General features: G+C 49.0%; 1 protein-coding gene across 1 annotated transcript in view; it reads left to right on the forward strand.

The window, feature by feature from the left end:
- Positions 1 to 21,900, forward strand: part of MYOM2 (myomesin 2) — a 67,094-nt gene extending 45,194 nt beyond the window's left edge. The window contains exons 24-37 of the mRNA XM_069573173.1: positions 1,718 to 1,762; positions 2,272 to 2,408; positions 6,425 to 6,569; positions 6,692 to 6,751; positions 11,575 to 11,642; positions 12,048 to 12,161; positions 12,487 to 12,574; positions 13,080 to 13,118; positions 15,323 to 15,428; positions 18,134 to 18,297; positions 18,533 to 18,569; positions 19,752 to 19,774; positions 20,854 to 20,909; positions 21,272 to 21,900. Of these exons, the coding sequence (XP_069429274.1) occupies positions 1,718 to 1,762; positions 2,272 to 2,408; positions 6,425 to 6,569; positions 6,692 to 6,751; positions 11,575 to 11,642; positions 12,048 to 12,161; positions 12,487 to 12,574; positions 13,080 to 13,118; positions 15,323 to 15,428; positions 18,134 to 18,297; positions 18,533 to 18,569; positions 19,752 to 19,774; positions 20,854 to 20,909; positions 21,272 to 21,589 (1,400 nt within the window). The 3' untranslated portion in view covers positions 21,590 to 21,900. The remainder of the gene's footprint in view (positions 1 to 1,717; positions 1,763 to 2,271; positions 2,409 to 6,424; positions 6,570 to 6,691; positions 6,752 to 11,574; positions 11,643 to 12,047; positions 12,162 to 12,486; positions 12,575 to 13,079; positions 13,119 to 15,322; positions 15,429 to 18,133; positions 18,298 to 18,532; positions 18,570 to 19,751; positions 19,775 to 20,853; positions 20,910 to 21,271) is intronic.
- Positions 21,901 to 26,574: the final 4,674 nt, after the last annotated feature.

Genomic DNA, 26,574 nt, shown 5'->3' on the forward strand with positions numbered 1-26,574 from the left:
GGCTGGAATCTGCTCACAGGCCTTTTAAGCTGCCCTTTCTGACCCCTATGGCGTGGTCTTCAAACAGCCTTTTATTTGCAAAAGATCCTTATTCTGATAAGTGGTGTACTCCTCTGCTCCATTTGAGAGTTTGAAGACGTTTCACCTAAATTTTAAATCATTACAAAGGACGAATGTTTCTAGTACCTTTTATATTGTGTACGGACATCAAGTACAGTCAGGCAAAACCTTAATGCTGAAGCTTTAGGTCATCTGATGTATGGGAGCTCCTGCTGTGAGACCTGCTGGGACACCTTCAAATCAGCTGTCCAGGTTGAGCTACTTCTGGTTACAAGAAGTCTGCTTCCTTGTTCAGGTCAAATGCTGCGCTGTGCTCAGTTGTGTCTGACTCTTTGTGACACCCTGGGCTGCAGCCCACCAGGCTCTGTCCATGGGATTCTCCAGGCAAGAATACTGGAGGGGGTTGCCATTTCCTCCTCCAGGGGATCTTCCCCACTTAGGGATGGATCCAACCTGAATCTCCTGTACTGCAGGCAGATTGTTTACCCCTGAGCCATTGCTGCTGCTGCTAAGTCACTTCAGTCGTGTCCGACTCTGTGCGACCCCATAGACGGCAGCCCACCAGCCTCCCCCGTCCCTGGGATTCTCCAGGCAAGAACACTGCAGTGGGTTGCCATTTCCTCCTCCAATGCATGAAAATGACAAGTGCTGAGCCTTTGGGGAAGCCCAAAGGCTGGAGTGGATTTGCATACAGACCTTTGTAACCATGATCTCATTTCTAAATTCTAATTTTAAGTAGGAAGGTGAAATAAATTATTTAGAACCTTCGGTTTTTCTTAACTTATTCTTGAGACTCTTAGGAGCAATGTATTCTGTTTATTTATTTATTTCCTTAGGGGTTTTTTTTTTTTTTTTTTACTTTACAATATTGTATTGGTTTTGCCATACATCCCAGTTTTTTTTTAATTATTATTGTTTAGTTTATTATAATTTTTTTTAAACTCATGAAAATACACCACAGTGAAATTCTGGGTAGGTGAGAGAGATGTTGAAGCAGGACAGTCTGAAAGCAGAAGGAAAATCACGGACCAGCATGTTCTCGGCGAGCCAGACCGATTTCATGAAAGAGTTCGTACGGAATAAGAGGATGTGGAAGTGCAGCCCTCTGTGTTACCCTGCGCCCGTTGGCCTCTATCTGGCACACAGCTGCCCTTCCAGCCCTGCACTCAGGACCGCCACCCTAACCAGTCCTAAAGCACCCCTTTAGGGAGTGGGTTGTCTCCATGTGAGGCACCACTGACTTCCTGCAGGGCTTCCCAGGTGGTGCTACTGGTAAAGAGCCTGCCTGCCAACGCAGGAGATGTAAGAGATGGGGGTTCAGTCCCTGATTCGGGAGGATCCCTGGAGGAGGGCATGGCAACCCACTCCAGTATTTTCGCCGGGAGAATCCCGTGGACAGAGGAGCCCGGTGGGCTGCAGTCCATGGGGTGGCAGAGAGTCAGACACGACTGAAGCAGCTGAGCACATGTGCACTGATTCCCCGGAGGGAGTGTTCACAGCTCACGTTACCCCGTCTCCTTCTCACTTCAGTTCTCATTTCTTTCACAGCCTCAAATGAAATCTTGGTGACGTCGAATCTCTCTTTTGTCTAGCTTTGCTCTGGCTTAAAACTGAATATACAGGTCAAAACCACTGATGCTGTTTGTCTTAATTTCAGAGCTGGAACGTCTGAAGGCCCTGAGCAATGAGATCAAGAACCCCAGTAAGTGGGCCTGGATCGGAGCAGGGCCGTGTCTGTGACCCTGTGCGGCCCTGGGGGGCCTTGCTTCGTGTGGCAACTCGCATGCTTGTCACCATGTGGCTCAGAACAAGTAGTGGCTCATACTGTAACCGGCAGTGATTTTCATTGCATACCATGTTTTGGACTTTGGGTTGAGTGTGTCTGCTTGATCCAAGTGAGAATTGCACCAGGTGGGATCTTCAGCTGTGGATTACGCTGAATTCAGATGGAATATGTCTGTGGTCCCTGGGCCCTCAGGGAACCAGACCATGCCTGCTGAGGACCCACGGGTGTGAGGCTTTGATTGCAGTGCCGGGCTAACTAGAGTTGTGTTTCTTAGTTTTGGTTTTCGTAATCAAGTCAATGCTCAGGGTTTTTTTACATTTTCAAAAAATGTAATAGTGAGGATTGACATTTTCCTACAACACGCAACTCTTCTTTCTCACCAGGATTCATGCACTATTGACCTGTGATTTCTTTTCTTCTGCTAGCGATTCCTCTGAAGTCAGAATTAGCTTATGAGATTTTCGACAAGGGCCAGGTCCGCTTCTGGCTCCAGGCTGAGCACTTATCCCCAGACTCCAGCTACCGCTTTATCATCAACGACAGAGAAGTTGCCGACAGCGAGGTGAGTGTGTGTGAGTGTGGCTTTGGAGGCTTCCGGGTGTGAGTGAAAGTCAGTTCCTGAAAGTCAGCATTCTGGGTTTGTTTTCATCCCTTTTGGGCTGTAGAAGGCTGACAAGGTGGGTGAGAGAAGGCTAAGGCTGGCACTGTTCAGAGCTTTGGTCTGGGTTACATGAGAGATGGGGAAGTCTTTAAATTCAAGCCTATTACAGTTAAAAAGCAACAATCTACGTTTTAGAGACATTAGCTGGGTGTCACAGAAAGGGTCTGGTTACACGGGGTGAGCGATATGCTCCACAGGTCCATTTATTTCCTCTTCATAGGGGTTTTGAAGGCGGATATTTTTGCCCTGATGGAAGCAAGGCCTCCCTTACCCTGCCCCAGCCCCCAGAGCTCCTGTGGAATGTGACGCCAGGGAAATTGGTGTCTTGAGCTTGAGCTTTAGGCTGCCTCCGGGCGAATCTGGGCCAAGAAAACGCATAGGACGCTGTGATGCGATACCTTGTCCTCCTGCTGCTTTTATTTGTATAGAATGAAGCTTACGGATGTTAGAAGGTTCCTGGTTTGCTTGTGGAATATTGTGTTTCCATATAAATCATTCTGTCTAATTACTACAGCACAACCAGGAACGTGGTTAAAGCTGACCGCTTGACTGGAGCCCTTCCTTACTGTTCAGTGGTGCCCTGGGGGCCTCCTGGGTCCCAGCGTCCTTGCCTCCTCTGTCCTCCTGGTGCTTGATGCCCACTGCTTTGTGTCTATTTAGCAGTCCCGCTGAGCCTCAGGCAGGTGCCTCAGCCACTTGCTGCACGAGTATGAACGGGACTGGCTGGGGGGCAGGGTCGCCCACTCTCCTTCTGAGCCGGGCTCCTTATCCCTGGTCTGACACCTTTTAGTAAACTTGGTTAGATGGATGTCCCTCAGGGAGAGGTTGTGTGTAGACAAAGATCCTGTGAGTTTCTTTCCCAGTCCATCTTCCCCTTGAGAATAATGACGTCCTTGAAGGACTGTACAAGCTGGGGGTTGGCTAGTAAGCAGAAAGCACGCAGCCCTCTTGGCTGCAGAAGAGCCCACAGTATGGACACTGCATAGAAGAGTGCCGTGATCGAGGTGACTGGAGACATTTTTTATGAGCAGAGATCATGTAGGTGTACAATGGAATTTAGTGTAATTGTGCTTTATCTGTAGAGTATATTTTGATTAACATTTCCTACCTGCTGTGGGTAGCTGGCTTTAAGAACGACATCTTCGCTACACAGCTCATCTTTTGCAATAGGGCTGTACTATTTCACTGCCTTAATTAGCAATCCACAGGTGACTCTTCCGTGTGGAGATTGATGCTGTTTTGTGAAAGTCACATAGAAACCTGTATTTATGGCCCCCATAAAATCATTGAACTTCATCTCACTGCATAATGGCAGTTGCCAGAAGGCTAATTTTTTCTCAAACCTGCCCAGACCCTGTGGTGCAGAAGCTAAGAGAACGTAGAAGGCTCTGGGTTGCTGAGGATCTGGTTGGTGAGAGAGGTTCCTTTTCACCTCTCAGGCCTAATTAGAGCAGGTTCCTGCAGGCTGCTCCTCACAGATGCTTGAAGGGAGCGAAAGTCTGACAGAATCAGAGCAGCTCCTTGAAATTTGCTCCTGGTTTGCAAAAGCAAATACTCAGAACTACAAAGGCACTCACGGGCCCCACAAGGTACTCTGTTTGGCCCTCAGCCTGCTGCCTCTTCCTTGTCCAGCCCCCGAGAACCACCCGAGTCTCTGGGAAGGAGACAGGTCCCATGTGATCAGCACCATCTCCCAAAATGACCTCCCTCAAAAGTAATCTGAGCTCATGTGTCTCATTCATGTGTCTCTTACTTGATACACACCAGTTTCCCATCGAGAAAAATACCTAAGCCACCCTCTACAAGAGCACAGTGTAAGCTTCACCTGTTAGAAATGGTATTGGAATTTCCAACTGTCAAGGTGATTTTTTTTATGTTTACTGGAAGTTAAGGCCCATGGGCATGGGCTGGCTTGATTCAGTTAAAGCCCGAAAGTCATCTTTGGTCAAAGAGAACCTGAGGCGTCACGTTAACTCCCAGGACCTCACACACTCATTCTCTTTTCTCCGTGGTTGGCAGCTTATATTCTGCAAATTGCATTTGAGTTACCTCTGTAGCCTAGAAAAATGACATAGAACCTTGCCCTCCTGGAGGTTATCCCAGAGTGGAAGAAACACAACCTGAGTCAGAGGATGATACAGAAAAAGTACAGAGCGTGTTTAAACAGTTAGGTGTGAGCTAAGTCATTTAAGAGAGAAAGAAAGTGAAGTCGCTCAATCGTGTCCGACTCTCTGCAATCCCACGGACTGTAGCCTACCAGGCTCCTCCGTCCATGGGATTTTCTAGGCAAGAGCACGGAGTGGGTCACCATTCCCTTCTCCAGTGGATCTTCCTGATGCAGGGATTGGACATTCACGTTTCCTGCATTGGCAGGTGGGTTCTTTACCACGAGCACCACTTACAGTGAGTGCTGATGCTGAGAAGGAGCTGTTAGAGCCTGGAGAATATAAAGGAGATTCCCAGAGAGTGGGCTCCTGGGTTCTCCTCAGGAGGAATAGTTTGGGGAACAGGCATGCCCTGCAGCCTGCCCGCGGGAGAGTGGCAAGGTGTGGGCTGGAGACCAGGTGGGATGGGCTGACTGAGCAGAGTGGCCATGGACGGGGCATCTTGGAAATGCACTTGGATAAAACGGAAGGAGGGAGAAGGCAGAGGGGCCTCCTCCAACACCAAGGAGGGAATTTGGAGCCAACCCTTGATGCTGAGGGGGCTGAGCTTAGGGCAGCTGAACAAAGGCACTCTCTCACTAACATTTATCTCGGCACTCTTGGGATGCTGGCATTTGGAACCCACAATATGAATGTCAGCTGACAGAGGAAGCTGAGCACCCTGAAAATAGATGCGCAGAATCTGTCAGGATGTGGCTGATCTTACGCAGTTTCTAGTCACCTACAGACAGAAGTGTGTCCTGGTAGTATCATCAAGGTGAGGGTCGTGGGAGGAGGGTGTGTCTAACAAACGGAGTGGCCTCCCCTGGTCCTGAGCAGTGACCCTGCTCACCTCGCTCCAGGCTGTGCTCGCCTGGGACAGGTCAGGTCCAGGCAGGGAAGCCTTTGCTTAAGTCCCAGCTGCCTGCCTCTGGAGGGGGCAGGAAGGCCTGCAGGAAGCATTACCGGTAGAGGTGGCTGTGCCTTTGTTCACTCTGGGCGTGGAGCAGGGTGAGGTCCAGGCTGAGGGATGCCCCGGGGAGCCCATCCTGGCTCCTTGGCCCCCGTTCCCTGCCTGGTGGCTGTGCTGGAGACGGTTGTCGATGTGCTTGTGCCCCTCCTGCCTCTGACGTGCTCGATGGCGACCTCTGACCCAGGGTGGAATAACACGTGGCCCATTAGCAACCACATGGGATCGGAGCACCTGCAGCTCATCACAGGCAATGAGGGTGGAGTCTGCAGGAGACTGAGCCCTGGGTGGGCTGTGCCAGGAAGGGTCCCCCCAAGGCTGCCCAGATGGGGTTGCAGAGCCTGGAGACCCTCAGCCCTGGTGCCAGCATGGTGATGGGGCAGAGGCGACCATTCGGGATGGGCCCCGAGCCCCCAAGACTGAAGCCCTCGCGGTGTGGAGGCGCTTGTGTTGCCGTCTCTGGTTCTGTGGTCACACGAGTCCCAGTGCATCCCGCTCTGCTCCCCACGTGCTGAGTTATCTCATGGCGGGTACACGTTCCCAGGGAGTGTGCAGAGTTTTTGCTGGATTTGAGTGTAGGTTGCTCCCCACGTAGACCCAGGGCGTCATTACCAAATGTCCCTTATTTGATCTTTGCTTCACCAAGAGGTTCAGTGGGTGGAATTTCACTTTCTGGTTTTTTGGGCAGCATACTCCCTTAAGATACAATACTTGAGTGACTGTCAGATCCCAGAGAGAAAGCTTCAGGAAGGCATTTTCCCTTTCGGGAAGGTGGGATTCTCACCTCCCCTGTGTGCTCCCAGACACACAGAATCAAGTGTGACAAGTCCACTGGCATCATCGAGATGGTGATGGATCGTTTCACTGTCGATAACGAAGGCACCTACACTGTGCAGATTCAAGATGGAAAAGCCAAAAGCCAGTCTTCTCTGGTTCTTATTGGAGACGGTACGCTATGTGGAAGGTCCTTGTATGTTCACAAAAGAAAATTCAAAACAAATTCTTCTGATTTGAGAGAAGCATGTTTATGTCATTTCTGGTTTTTTTTTTCCCTTAAATATTGGATTTAGCATTCAAGGCTGTCCTGGAAGAGGCTGAATTTCAAAGAAAGGAGTTCCTCAGGAAACAAGGTAGGTGGTCAGCTGGCTCCCCCACCACTGGCATGGACGAAGGTGTAAGATTTGAGTATTTGTTTGGAGCAGATCCTGTCAGGCCAGATGGCTAACTGCAATTTTAAAATGAAGTCAGATCTCTTCTATTCTGTAGAAGTTTGGACCCTTTCTGTTCCTTTATTTCATCTGTGCTTTTTTCTTGCTTCTCCTTGAAAAACCCTGGAATCTGTTGTTTAGTGTTCGTGTTTTCCTGCAGTGACAAGGAAAGGGTGCCCCCATTGCAGGTCCATACAAGTCCAGTGACTGTAACAAAAAGAGGAAAGAATGGAGGGAGGCAGTGAGGTGGGGGCTTTATTAGGAGAGATGGAGAGAGGGCCACAGACCCAACTCCAATTCTCAGGAGCTTATTATTTTATTTAAAATTGTGTGAACTTGAACTTTTAGAGGTCATTGTTTAGTTACAAATCATATGTTTTAAATACATTGTTTTTAAAATGCACATTATCAATAACTAGATATAAAGGAAAATAGGCAGGGGTTTATTTGAAAGACATTTTTTTATTTTTAAAAAAATTTTATTGGAGTTGATTTACAAGGAATTTCTATTGTTTTTTTTAAAAAGTTAGAATACAGATTTTAAAATATAAAATATCATTTTTGTTTTTATGTTATTTTTATTTTTAATAGACAAAAATATTTATTTTACCCATTTCTACCATATGATTCTTTAACGTTGTAGAATGTATTTATATGGAAGAAATTAAAAAATACTTTCTAAATCTGCTTTGTATTTTTTTAAAATAAATGTATTTATTTTAATTGGAGGTTAATTACTTCACAATATTGTATTGGTTTTGCCACACATCAACATGAATCCACCACAGGTATACACGTGTTCCCCATCCTGAACCCCCCTCCCTCCTCCCTCCCCGTACCATCCCTCTGGGTCGAATCAGTGCACCAGCCCCAAGCATCCAGTATCATGCATCGAACCTGGACTGGTTATTCATTTCAAATATGATATTATACATGTTTCAATGCCATTCTCTCAAATCATCTCACCCTTGCCCTCTCCCACAGAGTCCAAAAGACTGTTCTATACATCTGTGTCTCTTTTGTTGTCTGGCATGCAGGGTTATTGTTACCATTTTTCTAAATTCCATATATATGCGTTAGTATACTGTATTGGTGCTTTTTCAGGCTTACTTCACTCTGTATAATAGGCTCCAGTTTCATCCACCTCATTAGAACTGATTCAAATGTATTCCTTTTAATGGCTGAGTAATGCTCCATTGTGTATACGTACCACAGCTTTCTTATCCATTCATCTGCTGATGGACATCTAGGTTGCTTCCATGTCCTGGCTATTATAAACAGTGCTGTGATGAACATTGGGGTACATGTGTCTCTTTCAATTCTGGTTTCCTCGGTGTGTATGCCCAGCAGTGGGATTGCTGGGTCATAAGGCAGTTCTGTTTCCAGTTTTTTAAGGCATCTCCACACTGTTCTCCATAGTGGCTGTACTAGTTTGCATTCCCAGCAACAGTGTAGGAGGGTTCCCTTTTCTCCACACCCTCTCCAGCATTTATTGCTTGTAGACTTTTGGATCGCAGCCATTCTGACAGGCGTGAAATGGTACCTCATTTTGGTTTTGGTTTGCATTTCTCTGATAATGAGTGATGTTGAACATCTTTTCCTGTGTTTGTTAGCCATCTGTATGTCTTCTTTGGAGAAATGTCTATTCAGTTCTTTGGCCCATTTTTTGATTGGGTCGTTTATTTTTCTGGAATTGAGCTGCAGGAGTTGCTTGTATGTTTTTGAGATTAGTTGTTTGTCAGTTGCTTCATTTGCTATTATTTTCTCCCATTCTGAAGGCTGTCTTTTCATCTTGCTTATAGTTTCCTTTGTTGTACAGAAGCTTTTAAGTTTAATTAGGTCCCATTTGTTTATTTTTGCTTTTATTTCCAATATTCTGGGAGGTGGGTCATAGAGGATCCTGCTGTGATTTATGTCGGAGAGTGTTTTGCCTATGTTCTCCTCTAGGAGTTTTATATTTTCTGGTCTTATGTTTAGATCTTTAACCCATTTTGAGTTTATTTTTGTGTATGGTGTTAGAAAGTGTTCTAGTTTCATTCTTTTACAAGTGGTTGACCAGTTTTTCCAGCACCACTTATTAAAGAGATTGTCTTCAATCCATTGTATATTCTTGCCTTCTTTGTTGAAGATAAGGTGTCCGTAGGTGTATGGATTTATCTCTGGGCTTTCTATTTTGTTCCATTGATCTATATTTCTGTCTTTGTGCCAGTACCATACTGTCTTGATGACTGTGGCTTTGTAGTAGAGCCTGAAGTCAGGCAGGTTAATTCCTCCAGTTCCATTCTTCTTTCTCAAGATTGCTTTGGCTATTTGAGGTTTTTTGTATTACCATACAAATTGTGAAATTATTTGTTCTAGCTCTGTGAAAAATACTTCTGGTAGCTTGATAAGGATTGCATTAAATCTGTAGATTCCTTTGGGTAGTATACTCATTTTCACTATATTGATTCTTCTGATCCATGAACATGGTATAATTCTCCATCTATTAGTGTCCTCTTGGATTTCTTTCACCAGTGTTTTATAGTTTTCTATATATAGGTCTTTAGTTTCTTTAGGTAGATATATTCCTAAGTATTCTATTCTTTTCATTGCAATGGTGAATGGAATTGTTTCCTTAATTTCTCTTTCTATTTTCTCATTATTAGTGTATAGGAATGCAAGGGATTTCTGTGTGTTGATTTTATATCCTGCAACTTTACTATATTCATTGATTAGCTGTAGTACTTTTCTGGTGGAGTCTTTAGGGTTTTCTATGTAGAGGATCATGTCATCTGCAAACAGTGAGAGTTTTACTTCTTCTTTTCCAGTTTGGATTCCTTTTATTTCTTTTTCTTCTCTGATTGCTGTGGTCAAAAGTTCCAGAACTATGTTGAATAGTAGTGGTGAAAGTGGGCACCCTTGTCTTGTTCCTGACTTTAGGGGAAATGCTTTCAACTTTTCACCATTGAGGATAATGTTTGCTGTGGGTTTGTCATATATAGCTTTTATTATGTTGAGGTTTGTTCCTTCTATTCCTGCTTTCTGGAGAGTTTTTTTTATTATTATTATAAATGGATGTTGAATTTTGTCAAAGGCTTTCTCTGCATCTATTGAGATAATCATATGGTTTTTATTTTTCAATTTGTTAATGTGGTGAATTACATTGATTGATTTGTGGATATTCAAGAATCCTTGCATCCCTGGGATAAAGTCCACTTGGTCATGGTGTATGATCTTTTTAATGTGTTGTTGGATTCAGATTGCTAGAATTTTGTTGAGGATTTTTACATCTATGTTCATCAGTGATATTGGCCTTTAGTTTTCTTTTTTTTATAGCATCTTTGTCAGGTTTTGGTATTAGGGTGATGGTGGCCTCATAGAATGAGTTTGGAAGTTTATCTTCCTCTGCAATTTTCTGGAAGAGTTTGAGTAGGATAGGTGTTAGCTCTTCTCTAAATTTTTGGTAGAATTCAGCTGTGAAGCCGTCTGGGCCTGGGCTTTTGGTGGCTGGAAGATTTCTGATTACAGTTTCAATTTCCATGCTTGTGATGGGTCTGTTAAGATTTTCTGTTTCTTCCTGGTTCAGTTTTGGGAAGTTGTACTTTTCTAAGAATTTGTCCATTTCCTCCACGTTGTCGATTTTATTGGCATATAATTGCTGATAGTAGTCTCTTATGATCCTTTGTATTTCTGTGTTGTCTGTTGCGATCTCTCCATTTTCATTTCTAATTTTATTGATTTGATTTTTCTCCCTTTGTTTCTTGATGAGTCTGGCTAGTGGTTTGTCAATTTTATTTATCCTTTCAAAGAACCAGCTTTTAGCTTTGTTGATTTTTGCTATGGTCTCTTTCGTTTCTTTTGCATTTATTTCTGCCCTAATTTTTAAGATTTCTTTCCTTCTACTAACCCTGCGGTTCTTCACTTCTTCCTTTTCTAGGTACTTTAGGTATAAAGTTAGGTTATTTATTTGACTTTTTTCTTATTTCTTGAGGTATGCCTGTATTGCTGTGAACTTTCCCCTTAGCACTGCTTTTACAGTGTCCCACAGGTTTTGGGTTGTTGTGTTTTCATTTTCATTCATTTCTATGCATATTTTGATTTCTTTTTTGATTTCTTCTGTGATTTGTTGGTTATTCAGCAGCGTGTTGTTCAGCCTTCATATGTTGGAATTTTTAATAGTTTTTCTCCTGTAATTGAGATCTAATCTTACTGCATTCTGGTCAGAAAAGATGCTTGGAGTGATTGCTTTGTATTTTTGTGTTGAATGTGTTATTAGCATATGACTTTTACGTTTATATTAAGCAAAATGGTATTTTCTACAGATACATAAATTCACCTTTGATTTCAGATGCTATGTAAATAAAATATCACATGTTGATATGATTGCTAGGTCAAACTGCTTTTTCTTCATCATACTTGGATTAGTTCTCTTATTTCAAGGTTTTTATAGGCTATGCTGGTGGATGTTCAGTCAGACATGTGCCTTGAGAAGAAATATAGTATGTCATTATTCTTCTTTCTAAAGGGCAGTAGCTGTCAGATGTCAGTAAGCAGGAGAGACTGGGCAGCATCGTCTTGTTGGAAATGGAGATTTTTGTACCAGGGTTGCACATGCTGAGGTCAAAGCCCTGAAGATTAGTTTTATTAAGTTATCTTGGTTTCAGACTGAACAACTACTTTCTTCTGCTCTGAATGCATTTATATGTATGTGTCTGTGTATACGTTTTTCTCCTTTTAAAAAACTTTTTTCCCCTTCTGCCCCTCAGGCCCACATTTTGCTGAGTATCTGCACTGGGATGTTACAGAAGAGTGTGAGGTGCGGCTGGTGTGTAAGGTGAGAGATCGGTTCCACCCAGGAGCAGTGACGATCAGGGAGATGGTCAGATCACACTTGCGTTGTTTTATATTATGTATAAATTTAACATGCACTGCTTACAACTTGTTTTTATTATTGAAATCTTCTATGAGCCAAAAGAAACTTAAACGATCTAATTTCTTGGATTAGAAGAAAGAGGAGTCATTCACTCTTCTTGTCAGGGCTTAATTATTTCAGAAGCTGGAATTTAGAAATGTATTTACCATTGATAGAACAGATAGCTTTCCTGTGAGCTTCTGTCTGACACTGTCTATAATAAAAGTTTATTTACTTTTTTTAGGTCTGTGGTTTGGAATCAGAAAAGACTTTTTTCTCATGAGCTCCAGCAATTCACATACTCAACATAAGACCCCTGTCTTGTAGGTTGCAAACACCAAGAAGGAAACGGTTTTCAAGTGGCTAAAGGATGATGTTCTGTATGAAACGGAGAAGATGCCTGACCTGGAGAAGGGTGTCTGTGAGCTGCTCATACCAAAGGTGTGTGTGTGTGTGTGTGTGTGTGTGTGTTTGTGTGTGTGTGTGTGCACATGTGCGGGTGCTCTGTCATTTCAATCATGTGTGATTCTTTGCGACCTTCTGGTTCCTCTGTCCATGGGATTCTCCAGGCAGGTATACTGGAGTGGGCTAAAGAAAACAGAGAGAAACAAGGAAGAAGAGTCTTTCAGATCTCTTGTGAATTCTGCCTTATCTCCCAGTCTGCATGCTGAATTTCCATGGTTTGCAAAGGAAATGTATCAGTTTGCATTAGGTCTTATATCGTGGCATCAGTTCTACATACATATGGGATGTGTTTCATTTGCAGTTGTCGAAGAAGGATCATGGTGAATACAAGGCGACCTTGAAAGACGACAGGGGTCAGGATGTGTCTACCCTTGAGATAGCTGGCAAAGGTATATGAGCGCCTCTCCCTGCTCCCAGGGAAGTCCACCTGGCCAGCAGGGTGGGTGTGAGATGCGGGCGAGGCCTCCAGCGCTCTTGGGCATATTGTGTCTTTGGTGGCAACACAGTAGAGGGCAGGCTTCATCTCCTGCTGTCTTCAGAGGTGCTTGAGTGAGTTGAGAAGGATGTTACTCTGGGCTTCTCTGAAACGCCATCTTCATCCACCAGCAGGGGCCAAATCCTGTCCCGTGATGAATGTGTTAAAATGATTGAACCCAGGATGAGGTGGTTCAATTAAATGCAAGGTCAGATGAATGTTGAGCAAAATGTCCTTGCTCCAGGTTTACAAAATGGAGAAATTAGGATTTATCGCCACATAAGCCTTTCATGGATATACATTGCCATTTTAATGTTTCATTTTCAACTGAACATCCAGCTTTCCAATATCAGTTTAATTGAACGTGAAAGCGCTGCTGATAAATTAGGCCTGTAACTGCATTTCCTCCTTCCTTTCAGTGTACGAGGATATGATTTTGGCGATGAGTAGAGTCTGTGGTAAGTAAATGCCTTTTAATTTTCAAGTCATTTCGGGGCTAGACTCTATTTCCCGAGAAGGGCATTTTCCACAGCTGATGGAACCACAGCACATCTGTGAACAGGCCCAGATTCAGTGGCAGGACAGCGGCTTGTGGATGACAGAGGCATACAGAAGGGGCTTTCCTGTGGGGTCAGGCTAACGGCCCACAGAACAAGAGTCTGTTCTTAGTGTCCCCAGGGCTGAAGGCGATGTGTGGCTGCAAAGCAAATCTGTTGTGATAGAGTTAGGGTCCCTCGACCTCCTTACCCTTGTGATAAGGAATCTGGAGGGGTGACTTTCAAGTTCTCATTCAGAGGTAAAATTCTGTAACTGTGGATACAAACAAAGCTGTTATAAGAATCGATGCCAAAGTGATAGCTCTCTGTGTGGAGGACGCTGTGTGTGTGAACACACACCTGAGAACATGCGGTTGACACTTCTCTAAGTTTCTACCTGAATTCTGAGGCAGAAAGGCAGAACCAGAGCCTCAGGCTCCTCAGTGAAGTCTCAGCATCTCATCACTGCCCATGAGGTGTGCTAAGAGACCCTGGATACTTCCACAGCATCTTGGGAGAGACCACAGTATTGAGATGAGAACTCTGGCCCCGGGGGACTTGCGTGACCTGCTGTCACCAGCAGAGTCCTGGGGAGCACCGGAGTCATCTCTTGTCCTTAGCTCAGGAGCCCAGGCTTCCTTCTCAGGTCCTTCAGCATTCGCTCCTCTCGCGAGACATGTACTCTAGGATGCGACCCATCCAGTTCTTTCACGTTGGTAATCCTCCAATTTCACAAAAATGTCTGAGGTGTATGTTCTCTGAAGGGAGCCAAACTTATAGTGTATCCCTTGATTTTTAATACTTACAGAACTCTAAAATGTCTAATCAAATACGAATCAATTGTGAAACAGAAACCCTACGGCAGAACTTACTTTTCGGTGTGGCGACTGCAAAGATTAAATATGCATCTGGTTAAATTTTGTCTGATAAGACATAGATGCTCCTTAAAGCTTCAAAGTCAAGGCTTAGTCAGGACGCAGTTGAGATAAAGTGGAGAATAAGCACACGACTTCCTCGGCTTGTTCCCGGTCAGCGTCAGCCCTGGAAGCCAGGCTCTTGTCTGATTACCTGGGACTTGCATCCCGCTATCCTTTCTCCCCGTGGTGCGCACAGTTACTTATCCGTAGGTTCCGGCTGAAGTGAGACCCGGCTGGTGGTGTGGGGCAGAGTGTAACCCCGTGCAGTCTCAATGAGGAGCACAGGGACATACCGGCACCTGGATCTGAGCTGAGATATTTCCCAGGGCCGCTCTCCTGCCTGGCTGCCCCACGTGCATGCTCAGTCACTGCAGTCAGACCCAACCGCTCTCCTCTGCCCCTGCGTCTTACAGACGGTACCAGTCCCCACTCCCTGCTTGACTGGAAACCCTTCTGGACACGCTATCATTTACTGACCCCATCTGTAGTCTGAAAAATGACCCTCCTCTTTACACTCTTCTGTTAAAACTGCAGCGTTTCCGCATCTTTGTGTTCCAGGATGTGCAGCTTGCTGCCCTCTGCGGTTAGCCCACTGTGCCCCCCACCACAGGGTGAAATGTGAGGAAAAGCACGATGCAGGAAGGGGTTTAGAAAAGCCATTTTCTGGTTTATCTTCAGGCAGGAGCAGAGACAGGACTCCAGAGGCCATGGGGTGGGGCGTTCAGGTAGCCGGCTCTGAGCTCAGAGCCCCGTGGAGGGACTCCCACTGGGGCACTGTTGATGCATTCCCACAAAACGTGTAGGTGACGGAATGCCCAGGGGTTCTTCCCTTCAGGGGGAAGGAAGAGGGAGGGGAGGGGTGTGAGAAGCTGGGTGTGGTCTTGGCCACTGGGCAGGCCCGTCGGCATGGGGCCCCGTCTGCACTGGAGGCTTGCCTGTGGTCTAGTTGTAAGTGGACGCTGTAGTAGTGGCTGCATGGACGTGGTCAGGGACATGAGGAGCCCCTCGGGAACATTTTCTTGGGGCCATTTGGGTCCCTTCATGCCTCTGTCAAAGAGATTTTCAGGTACTTTTGGTGTGGATGTTAGAACACACCTGGGTGAGGATGTTTTTACGGGGATGTGGCCGGGCTTCCTAGTCCAGGGCCGGCCTGCTCTCAACCAGCACAGACTGCTCTGCTCAGGTCTGAGTCTGCTCTATCTTCTGCAGGAGCCTCTGCGTCTCCACTGAAGATTCTCTGCACCCCAGAAGGAATAAGGCTTCAGTGCTTCATGAAATACTTCACTGAGGAAATGCGGGTGAACTGGTACCACAGGTGAGTGTCCACGTGCCGTGGGCTGCGGCCCTGCGTGTCCACAGGGTGGTTTCCGGGGCCCGTCACTGGGACACGGGGCTTCTGGCCAAGTCCTCTTGAGACTTTGCAGTTTTGAAAAGTGATGACAGCCGTGGGCTCAGGGTGGGGCCATCTCCAAAATGGGGGGAGAGGGACAAAGAGATAGAAGTGCTGAAGGGGCCGGAAATCAAATTCTCTGCTGTCTCGGTTTAGACAAGGGTGGCTTTGCCAGTGACAGACGTTTTGTCAGAATCTGGCAGCGCTAATGGAAAAATAATATTCAGAAACCACACTCCAGATTTCCAGTCTGTTGCTTTCCCATTAGATCAAATAAAAAGAAAGGACCAAAACACACTTAATAGTGCTTAAGAGAAGAAAGCAAGTGAACTCAAGCCCTGCACAAAGAGGTTTCTCTGTTTTCACATCTGCTGCGGTTGCCCGTCCAGGTGGCCATGCTCACAATTAAAACAATAGACTCTCACGACACTCACGGCAGTGGAGCAGGGCCTGCCCCCAACCCCGTGGAGGTCTGCCCTTCCGACCCTCCTCCCCAGGCTTATCTCCAGCACACTAGTCAAAGCTTCAAGTCTGTCAGGAACAGGACCAAATTCAGGGTTACCGTCCCCCAAGCCTGGCCTCTGTTGGGCAGTAAGTGGGGACTGTGGTTAGTCTGTCTCTAACCTGAGGACACGGGCAACCTTTCCAGACCATGTTTTCAGTGATGTCCACAAACCCAGACCTTCTGTTCCTCAGCCGACAGGACCCCAGCGTGTTCACATGGGCCTTACAGAACCTCGGCTATATGTCACTGTTTGACGATCAAGTTCTTATTAGACAATAATTGGAAACACAGAGAACAACAAACATTTGTTGAAATACAGCCTGCCATTGGAAGCTACAGGGCCCACTTAACAGAGTCAGGGTGCCCGAGGGAGACTCGTCCTGGGGACCTGGGTAATCTGCGCCAGTGGGTGATGAGAAATCAATAGAGAGTGATGAGGGTTTGGTGAAACTTGCGCGTCAGCAAGGCTGATTGTTCTGTGAGGAAAATGCTGAGTAAGACATCAAGGGCCACTTGGAGGAAGGCAGAAACCTGCTCCTGAGGCCTTAGAAACCCACAAAGTAGAGTTAGCAGAAACGTCCTCTGGTAGGGGATATTTTTCTCTTGCTGGAAGGTGAAATGACTGTGATGCGGGAGGGCTAGACCTCAAAGTGTGAAGTACTGGCTGCTGAAGGCATGGGAGCAGCAGGGCTACTGAAGACTCCAGCAGCCTCTTTACAGAAGGAAACAGTTAACACTGTTTTAATCCCAGAATGTGGACTTTAACTCAACTTTGGAGCTTTGCTCAGAGGCCCCTGAAGTCTCAGTGAAGCCTGGGGCTCCCAGGGGAGGGGAGGTTTGGGACGACCCTGCTGCCAGCCCACCCCTGCAGGGACCAGCCTCCTGGTTGCTTTCACCCAAATGGGCAGACACGTGTAGGCTTTCGTTCATCTGCCTCTTTCTCCCTTTGATGTAAGCTGTTTCAAGATTACTTGGGAATAAAGGGATTCAGTCAGGTTTTGTGATCAACTAATAAAACCAAGGAGGCGGTTTTATCCAATTTGGCCCATTTAAGTCCCCAAGCAGTAGGGAACAGACAGTCCTTTGAGCCAAGGTTGTGGTCAGTGGGGTGATGGTTAGCATGAACTCTGCCGCAGCTGTGGTGCTCCAGCAGGATTGGTTTGCCTTCTTCTAAGCTGACAGGTTCTTGGAACTGCTGTGGCAGGTGTGGGCTGAGCATGGGGCTGCTGGCCATGGAAGGTTCTGGAGGCAAGGGTTCATCTGGGGATGGAGCCAGGCCGGGAGTGGTGGAGGGGTGGGTCTGCTGCAGACGGGGGACGTCCTGTGTGTCTAGAGGACAGAATGTGTTCCTGGCCCAAGAAGTCAGCAGGGCTATGACCACGGGGTGGGGGCAGAGGTCAAGCCTGGGCTTGGGATTGGAGACTGGAGCTGGTCTCAGGGTCATGCTGGGCTGGGGGTGTGCTGGCCCAGGGGCTGGGGGTTCCTGCAGGAGACCCGTTGGGTGGCAGGGCTCCAGACATGTGCAGGCAGGCTGCATGTGGTCTGGTGTTTGGTGGACGCCCCCTCCTTCAATGCCATGTTCGTTGTTTTACGCGGCACGATGTCCTTGAGGCCCATCCGTGCGGTAGTGGGTGTCAGAATTTCCTCCCATTCCATCATGTGGCTGGGCCACCGTTTGCTTATCCATCGTCTGTCCGTGGACACTTGTTTCCACCTTTGGCTACTGAGCCGTGCCTTGTGAACCTCTGCTCCAGTCCCTGCTGCCCATCCTTCTGGTTACATATCCACTGGGATCATACAGTGGATCATACGGCGATTCTGTTTTTAATTTTTAGGTAGAAAAATAAGTCATGGCCTAGAGGATTTGAAAGTCTATGTGTGGCCAGCAAGCAGATGGTAAACTGCAGTGTATCTCTATGAAATAAGTATCAGATTTAATTTCGGAAGGTTTTCAGAGCTCAGCTGCTCATGTGGTTCGTAAATGTACAATATCCAGAGACGTCTATGATGACATCGACTCTACAGCTTGGAGGAGGCTCCCTCCGAAAGACGCCCAACATGCCCCAGAGGTGTCTCACATGCAGTGTAAGATTGTAAATCGAATGTGTCCTGTGACTTTTCAAAGGGATGCTAAGATTGCGTCGAGCGAGCACATGAGGATCGGCGGCAGTGAGGAGATGGCCTGGCTGCAGATCTGTGAGCCCACGGAGAAGGACAAGGGGAAGTACACCTTTGAGATTCTCGACGGCAAGAAGAACCACCAGCGCTCGCTTGACCTGTCTGGTCAGGGTAAGATCATAATTCTCTGGCCCCTGGTAGTTTTGTACTAGGTGATCAGGGTAAGCTGGATGCTGAAAAGGAAACCACCGATTTTACGATTTTCATTCAGAGAGGAATACTTCTAAATCAGTGCTTTATTCATTCAGCTATTTGTCAGTGTTCACTAAGCAAACTCAGGAGCAGAGAGAGTGAGTGAGTAAAAGCACATTCAAATGCTCACTAACGTGCGAAATATTCCTTGCAGCTTTTGATGAAGCGTTTGCCGAATTCCAGCAGCTCAAGTAAGATTTGCATGCTTGTCTATTATTCTGGGGTCCAGGGGACCAGGTGTCATTTTGGTTGAGTGTGGGGACCTCTGTGGATGCCTCACTGACCCAAGAGATGTGAAGCTCTAGGAAGTGGGGTAAATTGGCAGTTTAAGCCATTCCACATCCAGAAGAAGGCATCCTTTTAAACTATAAATGCATCTAACAATTAATTTTTTAGAGTTATAATGACCCTGGGTTACTTTAAATGAGCTTAAATACTGAATATCTGAAATAGGCATAATTATAGCCACACATCATACAGAGCAATTTTTAAAATGTTGGATGTTTAGTTTCCTTTTAGAGACTTCATATTTTTAGGGCAGTTTTAGGTTCACAGCAAATTGAGAGGAAGGGACAGAAAATACCTGCCCCCGCTCCCAATGCGGGGCCTCCTCACTCAGCACCCGCACTGCACCATCCACAAGTTACAGCTGGTGAGCCTGTGTGGACAGGTCACCATCACCCTGAGTCTGTGGGTCGTGTTAGGGCTTACTCTTGGTGTTGGACAGTCTCTGGGTTGGGACACATGTATAATGACAGGTATGACAGGTATACTCACAAGAATTTCCCTACCCCTGTGCTTGTTGAGGGTCCCTTCTACTGGGAATCCTACGGTCTGCAGCCTCCTCAAACTGGCTTCTTTCACTCGGTCATAAGCACCTAATCTTCTTCCATGTATTTTCATGGCTTGAGAGCTCATTTCTTTTTAGCAGATTAATATTCCATTGCTCAGAGCAACTTTTTAAAGAATGACTTGGGATTTCTAATCTGTGTCTCAATTTAGAGCATCTTTAAAACTGAGAACAGTCTTTGTCCCACACTAAGTTATTCAGTAAATATTTATTGATGGATGTATGCATAACTGAGGTAAATCAGAAATCAATATTTTAAAAAAATACCTAAAAATCTCCAATGCAATCTGGTGAAAAAAGAAATCTCTTCACCCTGCGAGTGTGGATGGCAGGCCTTTCTGTGGGTTTCAGCAGCTGGAAGGCAGGGGGGTGGGAGGCATCAGAACTCTGTTTGACCCTGTGACCTGGATTATTCTTGGAGAAGCTCTGTCTCTAGCAGACCTCTCGAATGAGTGATGCTTTAGTTGACAGCATTTGCTCATGACTCTTTTATTCTCTCTCCTCTGCCCTCTTTAATTTTTAGGGCTGCTGCTTTTGCAGAGAAAAGTGAGTACATGCTTGATTATAAGCACAGTACACTCTTGGGGGGTAGAGGGTCCGTATTTTAGAGCATTCACGGTGTGCACAGAGTGAGCACAGCAGACCCGCCTTGCCTGACGAAGCCCCAGGACTGCCCACGCCCCCTCTTGCCCCCAGCCGCCCACCCCCGCGCCCTGCAGCCCGATGCCAGCCCCCTTCCTCCTTGCCCTCCTTCCTGCCCACCCCCCACCACCCGTTCTGTGTCCTTTTATTCACTGCTCACTCAGGAGTGGCCACCTGAGGAGATGCAGGACAGGCTTCCAGTCCTGGAGGCAGGGGTGTGCCAGGCATGCGGGGGTCGGGGTCAGGGGCAGAGGGCAGGACAGAGGGGGATGGAGGCCACGGCCTGTCCTGGGGTTTGCAGGGAAAGGCAGGCAGGGAGGCGTGAACATGAGACTGGTCTGTTCTAGTGATTTCTTTGGGCTTGGGCGACAGGAGTGTTCTGAGCTGTCAGGCACCCAGTCGGGGTGATCCAGGCAGAGGAGTGTCCTCTCCAGGGGCAGGGCAGGTGGTGGAGGCTGGGCCGGCTGGGGGTTGGCACAGGTTGTGGGCGACTCCTGGTGGGCCCTTGGTGGGTGGGGGGTATCTGCCTGCCAGGTGGAATTTCAGATGTCAGAACATCACAGGAGGCAGAAAATTATTCTCTCTCTCTCTCTATATATATATATGTAGTATATATATATATATACACAAAACATTGCCCTTGCAAAATCTTCTCTCCAGAGGCCAGGCCCCTCCATCTCCCAAAAGAATTCAGGAGGACACGGTTTGCCTGGTGCTGTGGCCAGGGTGAACTTCATCCTCAAAGCCCTGCTCAGTCTGAATTTCTAGAGTGTTTCACAACCCTCCTTTTCTGCCCACTGCCCTGCCAGCCCCTCCCAACATGGAATCACACCCCTCCATGCAGACCTCGGCCAGGGGCCCCCCAGCCATGAGCCTTGTCAGGCAGCACCCCACACCTGAGCCCCTCCTGGCCCCTGGGTGCCCTGACCCCCAGGAACAGCCCCGCGGATGGTGTTCTCAGCCAAGTTGCTTTCCTGTTGTAGATCGTGGCAAGGTGATCGGCGGCCTGCCTGACGTGGTGACCATCATGGAGGGGAAGGTGAGGGCGGGGGGTGCCCGGGAGGGTGGGGGGTCTCACGCAGGCCCAGGGTGTGGAGCCGGTGTGGGGGGTCCCTGCGTCCTGCCAGACCTGGGCTGTCTCTGCAGACCTTGTCTTCTCAAGGGACAGATGGTTGATTCTTCTGAATACACAGGGCACCCCTCCCACCATGGGACACCTTCCGTGCTGTGTCTGAGGCTCCTGCTGTCTCCAGTGGTGCCTCCATATACAAAGAGCATGTTGACCAAATAAATGATGAGTGGGGCAGATCAATGCCTGGGTGGGGCCGCAGGTCCAGTCGCACAGAGGCCACCTGACTCTTCTTTCTCCATCTCCTCCTCTCTGCCTGCTCTTCCCCCAAGACCTTGAACCTGACCTGCACAGTGTTTGGGAACCCTGACCCAGAGGTAGTGTGGTTCAAGAACGACAAGGACATCGAGCTGAGTGACCACTTCTCAGTGAAGGTGGAGCAGGCCAAGTATGTCAGCATGACCATCAAAGGCGTGACCTCCGAGGACTCGGGCAAGTACAGCATGCACGTGAAGAACAAGTACGGCGGCGAGAAGATCGACGTGACGGTCAGCGTGTACAAGCACGGGGAGGAGATCCCCGACGTGGTGCTGCCCCAGCAGGCCAAGCCCAAGCTGCTCCCCGCGGCTGCCCCCTCACCCGCCCACTGAGGGGCCAGGGGGCCGTGCCATCGCTGCGGGTGGCGTCCCGCGTGGCCTGACAGCCCCTCGCATGTTGTGGTTTTATCTTGGTGTTCTGTTGTTATAGTTTTGGTCCTTCTGAGCAGAAGAGCGAGTGTTTCCCGTACAACTGTGTCTGCAGGCACTGGACAGGGTGGGCTAGGGGTGAGCTGATGCCTCGCTGGGGTGTTCGGTCCATGATGCCTGCAGGCCTGGGGGCTCTGAGATACTCGGGCGGTCAGCATATGTGCCTCTTGCTCTCTGCTTTCTCTCGCTTCAGACAATAAAACTTCAAAAGGCAACTTTTGGTGTCTCTTCTGTACCAAGCGGTTCCCAGCTCATCAGCCTGCTTGTGTCCCCGATCTGGTCTGGTTAATTGCAGGACCTGGGGCAGCTTCACAGCAGGAGCCCTGAGGAGCCGGGTGTCCAGGGCAGAGAATGGGGGGGTCCAGACTCCCACATGGGTCCTGTTCCTGCAACTTCCCGCAGGCAGGACACCCCGGCCAGTGAGAGGCCTTTGGTTTCCTAGGATTCCACCTGAATCCTTTCCTGAAAGCCCCTGCTGCTTTCCCCAGTCAATAAACATGGAGTGAAACCCATTCCTGTGCTGACCCCACCTGCGTATCCATTCTCAAAACAGGAGGAGCCCTGGCGGGGTGTTTGTGTCCGCGGCAGGCAGACAGTGTGAACGATGGCTGTACTCACCCAGGCTTGAGCGTGACTCTTCTGCCTCCTTCCGAGGGAGACAAATGTGCTGCTGTCCGGAAAACGTGTGGTTTTTTTCCCATGAAAGGTTTTTCACCCAGGAGAGTGGTGAGAATCCACATGTGAATGTTAATGACATAGAAAATTAAAAGCCATAAAGATTGAGAAATTAGACTTCATAAAAGTGCATTCACGGTAATGATGGCATGAAACAAATGAGGAGACACACATTTGTGACCCGTCTGAAAGCGTCTCATTAGTGTGTGTGTGTGTGGGGGGGGTGGGTATTTATGAAAGCATCTTTTAAAAAACTGATTCAAACAATTGTTTAAGTAAATAAAGGTAGGTTTGTGTGTCTGTCGATGGGGAAAGCATCCGTAACTGGGGAGCGAGGGCTTTGCTTCTGCGTCTCAGAGCATCGTTTCCCATATCTGGGCTCCTGGGCTGGTGCCTCACAGGGCTGGGTTCTGCGAACGTGGTGTCCAGCGGGCGCAAGAGCTGCGTTAGGGCCGCCACCAAGAAGGGGAGCTGGGCCGCCTCTCCGTCCTCCCGGGAGGCAGGAGGCCACGGAGGTCAGCCCAGCAGGCTTTCCTGTTCTCCAGGGCCAGCTTCTCAGCGGCGCCGGGTTTGCAGCTTCCAAGAGCTTCCCTGGCCTCAGAGCAAGCCTGTCCCAGATCCGGTTCAGCCCCACCCCTGTGACCCCCTCTCCACCAGGAAGGTTCCCGCAGTTCCGGCTCAGAGTGAAGGGATGAGATACGCGAGCTCTTAGACATGTCCACTCTCAGCCTCGAGGGTACACTCTCCAGGACAAGTTTACGAAAGTGCAGAAAGCCGTGCCAGCCAGTGCCTGCGCTGGGGCTCACCACCTCTAGATGGCACTCGGGGAGAGGGTACCGAACCACTGCACGCCCATCGGCATGGCCAGACCAGGCCCGTCTTTCTGATGCAAACATGTTGCTCAATGATTGGAAGATTATTGAGGGCGTTATGGTTGCCCCAGGGGCAAGGACAGGTCTGGCAAATTACTGTTTCCAGGAAATAGCAGGTCATTTTGAAGGCGATAATATAGCCTCTTAATCTTCACGTGATACACATTACAAGGAATGAAACATACCTTGTGAAAGGTTACGAGGCTCTTCTTACACCAGTGAAGCCATAAAAAGATATGATCTATCTATGCATTAAGTTTGGGGTATGGATTTTAAATATTCCGTGTTTCAAAGGAGCATGTCAAACGCAGCAGGCTCCCTCATTTTTCAAAGCAGTAAATTACAGCTTTGGAACTTTTCCCATTAAAGCCACCGGCGCTGCAGGGCTGCGGGGCAGGAGTGGGACTGGAGGACACGGAGAAGCTTTGGGGTCTTCGGGCAGCCGTGCGCACCCAGCTGCCCTTGTCTGTCCTTGAGCATTTCTCAGTGGTTGTTCTGCCTCTTGATTTTTTAAAGGACTTTCTTACAATGGATGTTTGGGAGAGGAAGCTGCTGGTCGGCATGAACAGCCCCTATCGTCTTCAGTTTTATGGTGAATGACGTGGTTCTTTGGGAGGGGGCGTCTTTTTTTTATTGTAGTTGTCCCCTTGGATGTACAGTTAAAGAAATGGAACAAAAGTGTACATATAACCATCTCTTTTTCTTGGCTTAAAGTAGTTGAAAATCCATTTAAACATCATTTACGCATAGGATTATACTGGCATTTTACCACAGCTTATGATGGTATTTTTAAACAAAGGGGGCACACAAACGAGGTACATTTAAGGGGGGTGTAAAAATGACGGGAAGATGCAGTGCCCAGGGGCAGCTCCCGGACGCAAAGCACACATCGCAGCCGCTCTCCTCTGTCCTGTTCATCACTCAGCCTCGCCTCAGCCTCGCCCGCCAGCCACACTCGCTGACGGGCTTTTGTTTCGTTCAAGATGACTGCTTCTCCGGTAACCAGACGTTGCTTCTTTAACTGCTTTTAATGCATTGCCCTAGAAAAGCACGGGGTGGGGAACACAGCTGAGGGGGCACAGGAGTTAGCCCCAGCTGTCTGAGAACCAGCCGCCCAGGACCCCTGGACAAGCCTCCATCCGCGTATGCCCAGTGGCCTCGATCTACAGGGACAACGACAAGCCTCCATCTGCGTGTGCCCAGGGCCCTCACTCTACAGGGACAGGACAAGCCTCCATCCACGTGTGCCCCATGCCCTCACTCTACAGGGACCCCAACAAGCCTCCATCCGCCTGTGTCCAGTGCCCTCTTTCTACAGGGACCCCGACAAGCCTCCATCCGCCTGTGTCCAGTGCCCTCTTTCTACAGGGACCCCGACGAGCCTCCATCTGCGTGTGCCCAGTGCCCTCACTCTACAGGGACCCCAACAAGCCTGCATCCACGTGTGCCCACTGCCCTCAACTACAGGGACCCGGACGAGCCTCCATCTGCGTGTGCCCAGTGCCCTCACTCTACAGGGACCCCAACAAGCCTGCATCCGCGTGTGCCCACTGCCCTCAACTACAGGGACCCTGACAAGCCTCCATCTGCGTGTGTCGAGCACCCTCACTTTATAGGGGGACCCCAACAAGCCTCCATCCAAGGGTACCCAGTGCCCTCACTGTACAGGGTCCCCAACAAGCCTCCATCCGCCTGTGTCCAGTGCCCTCTTTCTACAGGGACCCCGACAAGCCTCCATCCGCCTGTGCCCAGTGTCCTCACTCTACAGGGACCCCGACAAGCCTCCATCTGCATGTGTCCTGTGCCCTCACTGTACAGGGACCCCCCAGAAGCCTCCATCCTCATGTGCCCAGTGTCCTCACTGTACAGAGTACCCCCAAAAGCCTCCATCCATGTGTGCCCCATGTCCTCACTCTACAGGGGACCCCGACAAGCCTCCATTCACATGTGCCCAGTACCCTCACTCTACAGGGACCTGACAAGCCTCCATCCAAGGGTATCCAGTGCCCTCACTCTATAGGGACCCCGCAAGCCTCCATCCGCATGTACCCCGTGCCCTCACTGTACAGGTGACCCCGACAAGCCCTCATCCATGTGTGCCCTGTGCCCTCATTCTACAGGGGTCCCCAAGAAGCCTCCATCCACATGTGCCCAGTGCCCTCACTCTACGGGGCACCCCCTCTTCTCTATCTGAGTGCCATCCAGGTGCCCTAGGGATGCCCTGAGTGGCCAGCTCCTTGGCAGCCTCAGGCCCCGCCGTAGTGGCATCAGCTTCTGTCTCCTTCGTGAGATGTTCTGAAAGGCTCAGATCTTTCAGTAGTTCCAAGGTTTCCTCCTTGGATCAGAGGTTTAGGATATCGGCGTTTGTGCCTGTGGTTCTGATGGGGATCCAGTTGGAGCTCTCCACTGCTGCCCGCTGGGGCACTGGGGCCAGCACATGTTGGGGCCCGACTCCGGTGGGTCTGGGGACTCTGGGGGGCGGTCCCGCCCAGGAGGTCCATGCTTCGGGCTGTCTCCTCAGGTCCTAACTGAAGCACCAAGAGCATTTAAAGAAAGAGGTCAGCGCCTGGGGATGGACGGCGGCCAGGAGCCCAAAGGGTGAGAAACAGGGGAGCAGGGTCCCTGGCCTCGTCCGCAGCACCTGGAAGGTCAGCAGATGCTTATTAACCCCTGGAGGGTCAGGACCCTGGGGGCAGCAGGGTGAGAGGGGCCAGGGACCAGGGGTGAACCCCGGCGCTGGGTGAGGAAGGGGCATGGTGTCTGGAGGGCCGGTCCCCACAGGTGGGCACTGCAGCAGGGCCGGTCCCCGTGGGCACACTCCAGGAGGACCATGCTCGCTGCTCTGGGCGGCCTGGAGTGCGCAGATGGCCGCGCCCCGTCGGGACTCCAGTCAAGGCCGCCGTCTGGTGCTTTTCTAGATGCCTCAGCTCTTTCGTGCAAGGTACAAACACGCACCGGCACAGCAGCCCATGTGTTCCCTCCTAAAGATCAGCAGAAGGAAAAAAGTGACGCTCAGCCAGTCCCCCGGCTAGGCCACTGCCGCCCGCCTCCGCCTCACAGAAGGGACCCGTCCCGCCTGCACCCCGGGTCTCGCGCACTCCTTGCCGCCCCTCTTCAGGACCCGGGGCCCTGCTGCTCAGTGGTTACTGCCTGTGCTTCCTGTTCACCACACATGTGCATCGAGCAAGAAAGCGGGGAGCTTTGTACTCTTTCCAGTACGAGTTCACCTCCTTGGCAGGAAGTTTCTGTGTTTGGTGTAACAGCTGGCTGTCCTGTGAGGCCTGGGAGCCCGGCCAGCCCACAAGCCCAGCTACGTCTCCCCCAGCTCCATCTCCCATGCGC

This window comes from Ovis canadensis, chromosome 26, assembly GCF_042477335.2.
Source record: "Ovis canadensis isolate MfBH-ARS-UI-01 breed Bighorn chromosome 26, ARS-UI_OviCan_v2, whole genome shotgun sequence".
NCBI classification, from domain to species: Eukaryota; Metazoa; Chordata; class Mammalia; order Artiodactyla; family Bovidae; genus Ovis; species Ovis canadensis.